Source organism: Protopterus annectens, chromosome 2.part1 (genome assembly GCF_019279795.1).
Source record: "Protopterus annectens isolate FY-2018-M chromosome 2.part1, PAN1.0, whole genome shotgun sequence".
NCBI classification, from domain to species: domain Eukaryota; kingdom Metazoa; phylum Chordata; order Ceratodontiformes; family Protopteridae; genus Protopterus; species Protopterus annectens.
Window position 1 is genome coordinate 1,993,310,000 of NC_056729.1, and position 12,183 is coordinate 1,993,322,182.

The following is a 12,183-nucleotide window of genomic DNA, read 5'->3' on the forward strand; positions in this document are numbered from 1 at the left end:
AGCTTTTTTATATGGATATGGATAGTAAGATACAAGCAAGAGAAGTTGTGGATAGCAGTTAATAAAGAGCTGAAGGACTTCATCTGGGCATGGATGATGGCAAGAGTCAAGTGGGATAAGCTTCCAGTAGCACAGGGCGGATTGGGATTACGTTTTTTTCAGAGCTACACAGTTAAGGCTCCTATACATAGCACAAGCAGAAAATTATAATTCATAGTGGAAAGGTATGATGATGAAATGGGGAGGGGGGCTCAAACAGCAAGGAGAGACTGGGATTTTGGATGCAGGCCTTTAAGGAGAACGACAATAATCATACAGAATATTATATCTATATAGTAGCAGAAAGTATCCTAAGAACTGAGCCAGCATACTATTCCACCGACACACTCATACATAACACCAGAATCTCCTGCTCATTGTATAACCAGGCAGAAATATACATTTTGTCATTCAGATGATCTGTTCTCAGTGGTAGCTCAACATTCATTTAGCCCTTACAGTAACATGATTTCTAGCCTTTATAGTTTGTATGTACATCTCTGTTGTATTCTGTTGCACAGGGGTTTCTGCTTCATCAAATCATCATACTAAATTTTCAGTGTATATTCACTGATAACATTTAAAAAATTAGATGTATTTAAAGATTACAGTTTACCATTTGCTCTGATTGTTTTTCCCCTTTTCCTGGACTGCCATGGCTCTTATCTTTCTTTGATATCATTATCATTTCAAAATTAATTTGATTGTCTCTAGAAAGTTAGTTCACTGTGAATTAATTTCCATTTTCAAGTAATGATCATTATTTGTATTACTGACTAATGATCTTATGTTTCAGGCTCTTTTGTTTCTATAATAGTAATTGTTTACAATGAATGCATATTTGATATTAATAATTTCCTTAGTATATATCAACTGAAAACATTTCATTGTATTGTTAGTATATAAATCCATAGTGCCTTAAGTATTGTACTCCATCTGTGGCATCTTACTGACTGAAACTGTTTATATGTTTAGCTGTAAGACTGTAATATACTGAGTTGTAAATATACCTAATTAATGTGTGAAGAGATACTAGATACATAGATAGATAGATTGAGATAAGTAGATATATAGATATAAAATATATTGATAGATGCATGCATACAGTTGCACACAGTGAAGTGCAGCATAAGCTGCTGGAATACTTTGTTGGCCATAATAGTATATTACTTATACAAATGATGTTACATTGTTGTCTTCTTCATTTACATGCCATAGTGTCATAGAGGATAATGCTTAAACGTTTTCTGTTCTACTTAATTGGACATATGTCTTCATAATAGTTACAATCATTGTTAGTTCCACCATGTATTGAGAGAGTAAGTATTTTAACAAAGTTGTTATCAAGTAAATAATGCATTCTCTTTTTTTTGTTTTAGGGAGTCCCTGGAATAAATGGAAAACCTGGAATTCCAGGTTCACCAGGTGTTCAGGTAAGGAAGTCTTAATATAAGAACTCCACTTGCTGTTTTATGTTATAGGATTGTCATACTGAAGTACAAACAATGAGTTTAAAATCACAAACTACTTATTTGGATGATAATTAACATTGCTTAACAAGAAATTATAGGAGAGAAGGGAACACGAAAGGAAAATAATTTCAGGACACATATAGAAATAAATACTGCTAGCAAACATTAAACTGAGTGGGGGTCATATCTGATATCATATACCTCTCAACTGTCCAGATTTTCACAGACTGTCCAGATTTTTGCTTAATATTTTTGGTCAGTTCTTCATAAAAAATTTTTGTTTCTTGCAAATAATTGAGGGTTGAAGCCGGAAAATAATGTCAAACATTTGAGTTTCAGACTTCATACCCTTCAGAAAATTTATGCAAAACCTGCTATTTTATCAACTTTCTAAGTTTATGAGTATTATTTAAAACGTTTCCCTATTTTTTAGGCCTTTGCCCTCTCACCCCATTATTTATGGCTTTGTACAGATTTCTTAAACTAAGAGGCTGAGAGGTATACTCACTACAAAATGATGAACTACCCAAGAAATGCAATTGCCCAAAATATTGTTAAAGAATGAAAATAGCAGTGGAGAAAAATATAGTCCAAAACTATATGTGTAGGGAGCCCCTTTTGCATCCCATCACATAACAAAAGATGATATAATCAGCTCCAAGGTCAACATAACTGTAGTAAAGAAATATCCATAGATGTGGCAACCCCAGAGTTCATACAGCATTTGGTAGATTGCATTTTTCATCAGAATATGAAGTATTTACATCGCCGGCTAATACTTTTGCAGAAGAGGATTCAGTAAACTGAATAGAAATTAATTAATCAGATTTCATCATTGTAATTGACAGAAGCACATAGTATGAGAAAAATATTATGGCTAACAGGATTTAAACAAGTTTCAATAGAGCTGTAGTAGCGTTGGTATAGAATTTGTGTGGAATTACTAGATTGACTAGAGTTGCCAGTATTTTAGATATTCAGAGCGGGGCATAAGAAGGTCTGGCCAATAGTATGACAATGCAGTTAATCTGCACAATTGTAACAATCTCTCTGTGGTAGACTACTTCAATCATTTTGCTGGAGAAAATTGAATTTAGCTGGGAATCTAGAATGGTTAGCCCTCCAAAAGAGAAGGTGTCCTAGATGCTCTATGGTGCATATGATGTACTCCACATCAGTTGGCTTCCGAAGGATATTTCAGTTTATGGTCAAGATCGGGATTAATGTGCTGTTATTTTTTTTTTTCTGTGTCTTTTTGTCTACCATAGCTATTGACCATGAAGCCTTCCCCCGTTGGGGCACAACTCATTTGTTCTCCAACGCAGGAATTTCAACTAGCATTTGGTCAGGGGCTATTGAGAAGGGGCTGATATTCAAGGACCATTGGAATGTTTTATGTCCTATCTGGCAGTGAAAGGGGTGAAGCGGCATGTGATCTGTGTCACCCAAGAGGCCCACAGTGCCATCCCCCATACAATGTGCATGCTTCCACACAGCTGCTTGAAGACTGCCATTAGGTGGTACCTTTGTGTGCCCAACTCTCACATCTGTACATCTGCATCACCATAACTCACTTGAGGGACTGTGTGCAGCTGGCTTCACCCTAGCCTCCACCAGAGGATAAGGATAGTGAGGTAATCACTCTTTTATGCTCCATATTGATCAGGCCAGTTATGGAATAAAACATCCCCTTTGAGATGTATTTCACTAAACATATGAAAGAATTAGAAAGACCCCAAATGTTCCTAAACAAAAAGATCACCACCTTAAAGTCTATAAGCTACCAAGAGAGGCTGAAAGTTCTATCTGTTTATTTTGTGTCTGATAGACTGTTGAGGGGAGATGTCTGCCTTGCTTACCATGCTATTAGAGACCCAGTTTCCCGGACCTCCTCTTTCTCTGCAAGTCCTATATCTCCACCAGTACTACAACTGGGACCTAAATTTTTATCAACAGATAATTAAAAACATGGTGGAAGGTCAGGTTTATAATCCAGCACCTACTAAATGTCTGGAATAAACTCCTCCTGCATGTTAAGTGCTGCAGTTCACTAGCTTCCTTTAAATATAAACTAGATGATTGGATGGGTATCCTCAAATTTACTTGAGGACTGACCAATATGGCCATCTTGAAGAAAGGAGGTGCTGCCTCAGGAAAGGTACTGGCAAGGCAAGAATTGTCATGAGGCCTGGCAGCTTTGGAATTTCTATGAATCAGTATGCCAGTCATGTAATCAGCTAATCAGACTCTGATCACCTAAGTCATAGTAGAGCTTTATCCCTCTACATGACTGCAGCTGGTGAATGCCCTGTTACTTTTGTTTCATAATGTGACTTTAAACATACATAAAATTGAGTAACACAAGCTGTCATTTCTGTCCCAGATGAAAGATATTTTGCTGCTGATGGGACAGCATTTGACAGAGCACAGTGATACCACTAGAACATTTATTTATTATTTCCTCAACATCTAATCCTGACCCTGCCCGACAGCCACATGTTATAGCCCTTATAGCTTAAAATATAACCCCCATGGAACTCAAAATCATCTCCTCCTGTCCCCCCTCCCTTGGTGTATCTCTTGAGTGGAGGGTGTGATGTCCCTGGGAGATCTCCCATGTTGTCAAATCCCATTTTCAACTATGATAATATTGATTTTACCACCCACCGCTTTTCTCTTTTTCTGAAAGGATTTAAATTTGTACATAACAGGCATTTTAGTATGACAGATATCTCTACTGAACTGAAACTATTTACTAGAAAGTTAAATTTAGCAGTCTTACTTTAGGACTAAAATGTTGACCATGAGAATATCAACCCAACAGGAATTTGTAGAAAAAAGAGTGTCTTTAATATCATACTACATCCTACCATTCAAGTTTTTGGGCAAGCGTACTTGGATGAGCTGTATAAAATTAGGAGTACGAAGAAAATGACTTACAGGAACTTGACACCTAACAATAGAAAAATTATGAATGACTTGGTAAATGATAGAAAAATAAGACTTATGCAACTCGACAAAATGTGGTGGCATGGTACTTTGATTCTCACAACTGTTCAGGGGCTATGGCAGAAATTATTCAGTATGGCAACACATTACCAACAGGTGTCGAGGAACCAAATTAATATAGCTTACAGAAGAATTGATTACCAGTTGGACGACCTTAGGATTGATGGAAGAATAGATCTTGATACACACAATTTCTTAAAGAAAGACAACCCCATCCTTCCTACAATTTTTGGATACCGAAGGTTCACAAAAATATATTTAATCCCCCTTTTAGGCACATAGACTTTATAAAGTACCTCAGGCTAACATAAGTACTTCAGGCTAACAAACTGTTTTTTCACCTTAGATCAGATCCAGCTGACATTTCAATCTCTTCTCCAGGTGGAAACAGAATTTTTGTCAACACTAATCCTTCTTTGATGGATAAAGAAGGTAAGATATTGGACATATTTAGTAAGAGAATTGTCTCTTCTTCCAAATTAGCATACATAATTCTTAACTACCAAGCACATATGTGGAATTTTATTCTTAGTTATATAGACAGTTTGAGGGAATACTCTGTCTCACTTCCATTAGAAGGTAGCTCCTAGCTGATTATTTCTAATCTCTCCCACGTATCTAAACATTCTTTGAAGAGTGTGTATGATTGTGCAGATACAGTGTCTAGGACCATTGCTAGTGCTACAGTTTTGGGGAGATGTGTCTAAGTATGTAACTAAACGCTTGTTGATTAATTAAGTCTGAAATGTTAATGAGGTTTTGTTCAGCCCATCTACCACCAATGTCCTCAAACAATTTGATGAAAGGGAAATTAATTCAAGGAGTTTCTAAGATTTTTCATGTCCCCCATTACAAATCTTCCAAATCCTCTACTCCCTTTAAAAGGCAAAACAAGAAACCCTGTCACCTTCTGGCAAACGGAATAAAGAAGAGAGATGGCAGGAGGGGAACAACAAAAAACAAGGATACTCTCAAAAAAAGGACAGCCTGATCCTTCTGAATGACTATGCCAGCATTCTTTACCCCCCTTCCCTCCCCTTCTTCCTCAGAGTCTCTAAATCTATTCCAGAAAGTTCTCAATATTTTACTTTTGCAACAGATCGTATCAGACTCTTTGCACTGGATACACAAACATCCTTTCAAAGGAATTCCTTCAAATCCAGAGGTTTTTTTCCTTAGGTTCATCAACATTTTCTGATACTAGGAGTCATAGAACCAGGGCCTTTAGATCAAAGGGGGAAATCTTTCTACAGAAACAAAACACATGAGCCAGCACAAGTTCTGTAAATGTAAATAGCTATTTTAATGTTAAGAAACTTGGGGAAAGAAATACCCTCACATAAATCAAACCGGTTTCGTCTAAAGCCTTCTTCAGTGATGAATACAAATGTAAATAAACAATTCCCATGAACATTGATTTATATACAGTGCCCTCAAGTTATCTACTATCTGATTGGATAATAGCATAATTCAAAAATATTCATTCAGTCCTGGTGGGAACAATCCCCCCAACTTGACTATCAACTCTTCCAAGGATATCCAGAGTAATTATGAAGATTCAGAAGGACTCCCAAAAATGTATTGACTCCCTTTTGGCACAGGTGGCACTGATTTTCCCTTCTTATGGAACTGGCTAAGGGCTATTACCAGAAGCTTCCTTACAGATTGAATTTACTCACACAAGACAAAGGGAGTTTAATACAAGCTGTTCTCAAACTTTTTTAACTGCCTGGATGATTCAGTTCTGATACCTTTTAGACAAATGACATACGGAAGGTACTAAATTAGGCAAAAAAGACTGCTACTAGGATGTCTCTTATTGGCACATGGAAAAGATTATGTTCATCATAATCTTTTCCATGTGCCAATAGAAGACATGGAAAAGATTAAGTTCATCATATTGATCATTGCTGCAGTAGACTAAGCTGTATGGGTTATATCCTGCTAAGGATATAAAACCCAGCAGCTTCCAGAGTTTCAGGGCACCTTCCATGTGCCCAAACTGTTAGACAGCTCTAGCTGCTTAAAAGACAGGTTGGGCAACAAGCTCTTAAGAGATTTCTTGCCACCTAAGGGAGCGCTCCTGTGTGGGTTTTCAAGGATCAACAGATGGTGTACTGTTCCATTGCTGGGTAGATAAGTTCTGTTTGAGGAAAAACCTTTCACATTTAATATTTTATCATGTGAACTTAACTTTCCTATTAAGGAAAGTATTATTGTGTTAGGAAAATGTGTTTTGATGATTGTCTAGTGACTAACCTGTAATTTTATACAGGAGCACACTTGTTTTTGTCAGCTTAAATGTTGTTTAAAACTATTTAAAACTACATTTTCAGTAGAGAACTTGTTCACTTTTGGAGGCTTACAAAATGTACTGAAGTGCTTTTTGCTGTGTTTTGAGTGGCGGAAAGTGACTTTTAAAGACTTGTTATTTTTACAGGTTTGTGCTGCTTAGCTTTCTTTGCTAAAGAAACATAATTTTCATTTTGGTTGGTCCTTCTTCCAGCTACAAAAAGAAAAAGGTTAGCCAAACAGCCTTTATCACCACAGCAGGCTAATAATTTGCCTCAGCCACAGGTGCATGAGCCTGCTATGGTGAAAACTGGTCCATCATCTTTTTCTCTGAATCCGTTTGATGTTGTCCATATGGTCACTATGGACTGTGGGTTAGCCACTTTCTTTGTTGTTGGAATTCTCTCAGGGTGAGGAAGAGCCACTCTTGTCAGTCTTGGAAGAAGGATCAGGGAAAGTGCCCCTGCTTATACAGAATGCTATACCCATACTTGGGAAATATGTTGCTGCTGTTAAACCTGTTGCCCCAACTTTTCTGTCAACAGAAACAGAAGACTAAACATTTGCACCAGTTACACTAGATAGGTATGGTTTATTAGGCGTGGCTTAGGGTAGTGTACAGGCTATTGAGTCTTATTATAAGGTGGTTCCTAGTCAAAAGAAAAAAAGATCCCTGTTTTCTTAAAGAGATTCAAGAAATTGATTTCTGATTCAGCATGATATGCAAATCTCCCTATGAGGAATTATCTTTCTGTGAGACTATATCCATAATGTGCCAGTGTTTTCTGTGGGAGAACACTGAGGTTTTCCGGTCCCTCAGAAAATACTATGGAGTTATTACAACTGGAATTCCCAGAACGTTTACTCATCCCAGATCTGACCTAGCATCTATAGCTTTAATCAGTCCAGCTAGCCATTGCTAAAGCTCGTGGCAATCAAAAACTCTCAGTCTTCAACCTTACTCATAATGCTTCAATCCTAAGTTACCTCATATCTCGTTTGCCACTTTCAGTGAAAGACATGGTTGACATACTCTTGAGATTTTTTGAGAAGTGTTCTTTTATCCTTGTAAATTTTCAGTTTTTTTTTTATATATATTAATAGTCCCTTACTATACGGAATCATATTTCTTGTTACCATAGTTGGTAACGTTTTTTTACTTCCCTTTTCAGTACTTAGTGTACTTCTTGAATTAGTATACTTAGTAATTTCCTTTCTGCACTTAGTGTAGCCCTCCTTTTTTACCATCATTGGTATTTTTTTCCAATTCCCGTTTTTGTCTTTAAAAAAAAAAATCATGTTGTTACTTGACTTTCTTGGTTTTCATTGCTTAATGTAGCTCAGTGTTTTGGAGGAAACAATGCCACTCTGGATTTAAAAAATGTGTAAAGTGTGGGCACAAACTTCCCATGTCTGATTCCCATACTATGTGTTTATACTGTTTGGGATCATTATATCTTCAGGAAGATTGTTCTGTATGCCATGGAGTCAATCCAAGGGCGCTTGTTGAAAGAAAAAACAAGCTTATTAAAAAGGCTTATTACCTTCTGCCTTTAAAGAGGCTATATCTGGAGATGTCTCCCAAAGCTAAACAATCCAAAACTACTTCTCCAAAATCTTCTACATCTTCCACAGTTTTGGAGCCATCCAAGAAAAAAGCCAAGATGGATTTGACCTCATCCTTGGATCCCAATAAGAAGAAATTGATGGACCCAACTTCCTCGGATTCGACTAAAAATGTATTGGATCTGACTACTTCCACCCCTACCAGTTCAGGTTTGATTCAGCTACCCAGAACAAGATACTCACCATCAGTGGGTCCGGTGCCTTCAAGGATGCCCTCACCTTTCTTGGAGCTATGACAACCCAGGTCCCCCCTATTGTTCCCACTCACTCTTCTAGAAGTTTGGTGGAGGAAGATGTGGAAAGAGTGATGAGCTAGAGTCTCTCGGCACAGAGTCAGATGAGTGTCATACCATCTCCTACCCCTTCAGGTCAAGAGGTTCATTCTTCTACTACATCCCTACTACAGGTTCCTCCCTTGACTCCTTCAACTGTCTGAGACTCCCACCTGAGCCACCTGGCTCAGTCTGGCTCGGATCTGAAGACAGTAATATCTTTGGATCTGAAGCTTACTCTGAGTTCTCCAGTTCCATCAGATCTGGAGAGTTCTCAGAGCCGAAGCTTCCCTGTCAGATCTGAGGTGTTGGAGTCGACTCCAAAGTTCTCGGAGCCATCTCTGTGCCTCAGAGCTTGGGCATAGGAGCAGGGAAAGACTGCAGTCCATAAGCTTGTCTTTTTGGATCCAAGGTCCACACTTTCTCCGGAGTGGTCTGCCTTCAGGGCTATGAAGAGGATTTTCTTTGCCTCAGCAGAACAGATGGATCCAACTCCCTTGGATCCTAAGCCTTCTACCTTGATGACTCTTCATTGAGCCCCATCACTCTTTGCCGCAGTGAGACCTATTCTGAAACCCCCAGGCTTCCCAACAGAGTGTCTCAATTTCTTCTGATACCTCTCCAGAGCATCCCACTGAGAAGATCCCTCAGAAGAAGACATATAAGAGGAAGCAGTTGGATTCCCCAGAGGAGTCGGTCACCAAAGATACAGACTTTGAGGAAGGTGAAGGGTCCCTACAGTCACCTACTGAAGATATCTCATTTGGAGATATTCTCAAGGTCCTAAAGCAGAGAGGTGGCTGGAGGCCCAGCAACCCTTCATCTGAGGAGTCTGTATTCCTGGAGGCTTTCAGTACTGGACTGACTACCTCCTGGGTTACTCCAACCACCGATGAGCTTATTGAGTTAGTCTCTTGGTGGGTGTGGAAGGAACCCGACACAGTTGAAACAATGCCTAGGAGACTGGATAAGATTATGGCATCAGCTTTGGATAAGCAGTTTCTGGGTAAAGGTGTGCCTGTTGATACCATGGTGGTGGTGGTGGCGGCAGCCACCAAAAAGGAACTTGCCGAGGAGAGCTCCACTGTTCATCCCCCTAATGGGGAATCAAGGGTGATGGGCAGGTTTGGGAAGCATATCTATGCTTCAGCGAGCTTTTCCTTAAGGTCACTGAATTATTTGGTACATTTTACAAGATTACAGAGGGATTCGATTAAAGAATTATCAAACATACTATCATGATCCATTTCTGCAGAGGTCCACTCATACATGACTTCTCAGTTGGCTACCATGTGATCTATTTCCAATTCTGCTATGAGGCTCATTTCTCACATAGCCAAAGGAACCTCATGGGCAGCAGGTTCAGGCATTGCCATCAGGAGGCATACCTGCATGCACTTACGTGATTTTGTGGAACCCTTCAAGAAATCATTCGTCAGTGTTCCTTTTGACAGCACTTCGTTTTTTGGCCCCAAGGTGCAGGGCACATTATCCTGGTGTGAGAAGGATGGAAAGACCCTATCTGCTAAGGGTGTATGTTTTTCAACCCCTCAAGGATCCTTTACTAGGAACCAATGAGGTGGTCAGAAGACGTGGTTCAAGAAATCCCAGGGTCCTTTCCAGGACACACATGGAGGAAGTTCACCCAGGTCAGAGGCGGGAACCTCTAATGGTCAACACTGGCCCTGCGGCAGATGTGGCCCACAAAACCAGGGGTCCAGAGATTCTTTCTTTGACAGACCTTACCAGGGCTCCTGAAAGGAGGCCTAATTGTCCACCTCTGGAGGCAATCGGGGTTCGATTATCCCTGCATCAGAGAGCCTAGCTCGGCATAACAAAAGATACTTGGCTGCTGATTTCCAAAGGTTATATACTACCCTTTTCCCTTCCACCTCCAATCTCAAGAAAAATCCCTGATGTTCCACTCAGTCAAAGGAAACAAGCAAAAATTCAAATACCAAGAGGTCCCACCAGATCAGATAGAATCTGGAACTCACTCAAGGTTCTTTTTAGTGCTAAAGAAAACAGGGGACTGGAGAACAATTTTGAATCTCAGCAACTTAAACAAGTCAGTTTGACATACCAAGTTTTGAATGGTCACAGTTCAGCTCATTTTCCCTTTTCTGGGCAGGGATGACTGGATGTGCTTGACAGACCATCAAGATGTGTACTGTCACATAAAGATGAACGGATGATCCAGAAGGTACTTATGCTTCCAGCTGGGAACCAGTCATTACCAGGTCAGAGTTCTGCCCTTTAGCCTCATCACAGCCCCCAGGGTGTTCAACAAATGTATAGCAGTAGTAGCAGCTCACTTGAGACTGCAAGGATCCCGGGTGTTTCCATATCTAGATTTCTGGCTCATTACTGCCCCCGACCAGGCATCAATTAATAAGAACAAGAGATCAGGTTCTCCAGAAGTGCTCTGATATGGACTGGAACTAACTCAGAATTTGGAATTCATAGGAGCACTGTTCAACACAAAGTCAGTGCAGCACAAAGTTGATGATCACAAGGCCTTCTTCGCATACATCCACAATCTCAAAGGTAACTTCCAAATCTGCTCTGAATTGGTGGTCAAGAATACCACATACACAAATGCCATAGATATAGCCAACCTGCTAATATACAAGTTCACTGAAAACTTCACCCCCCCGTCCCTCCATCAGTAAACCAGGACATCCCCAGCACCTGCCCCCCCTCCCCTCATCACCAGGGAGCAGGTTATTAATGCCCTCTCAAAGGCAAAAAATACAGCCTCCATGGGACCTGACAACACCCCTGGATGTGCCCTACTTGAACTCAGGCAAGAGCTCTCAGAACCACTAGGTACCCTATTCAACCAAAGCCTGTGCACCAACTTCATCCCAGCAGAATGGAGGACAGCCACTGTCATCCCTCTGCACAAAGGTGGAGCATCCGCCATCCCAGGCAATTATAGCCCCATCAGCCTAATTAGCCTGATCTGCAAGGCCATGGAACGCATTATCATGGACCTTATAAACAAGGACATTGGCAACCTCCAAATGCTTTATCCCACACAGTCTGGTTTTGTCAAAGGGAGATCATGCCTGTTAACCTTGGTCGCCTTCTTTGAAACAGTCATCAAAGCCATGGATGAGGCCAAGACAGTGCACACCGCCTACCTTGACCTAGCCAAAGCCTTTGACACTGTTCTTCACTCAGGCATAATAGATAAACTCTCCTAGCTAGGCATTAGCCCATATATTACCAGATGGGTAGATAACTGGCTCACTGATGGAACCCACTCAGTCAAAATAGGGGAAGCGACCTCTAGTAGTAGACCGGGAACAAGCAGCGGACCCCAAGGATCAGTCTTGAGGCCTCTACTGTTTGGGATATACTTTTCTGAGGTGCAAGCCAAAATCAATGGTCTGTGGCTGATCAGGTTTGCAGATGACTGCAAGCTGGGCACTGTCATAAATTCCCCTAGTGATGGGAACATCCTCCAA

General features: G+C 40.2%; 1 protein-coding gene across 1 annotated transcript in view; it reads left to right on the top strand.

Annotated features, from left to right (window-relative positions):
- Positions 1 to 12,183, top strand: part of COL21A1 (collagen type XXI alpha 1 chain) — a 4,597,064-nt gene that overhangs the window by 2,064,092 nt on the left and 2,520,789 nt on the right. The window contains exon 11 of the mRNA XM_044063368.1: positions 1,419 to 1,472. Within this exon, the coding sequence (XP_043919303.1) occupies positions 1,419 to 1,472 (54 nt within the window). The remainder of the gene's footprint in view (positions 1 to 1,418; positions 1,473 to 12,183) is intronic.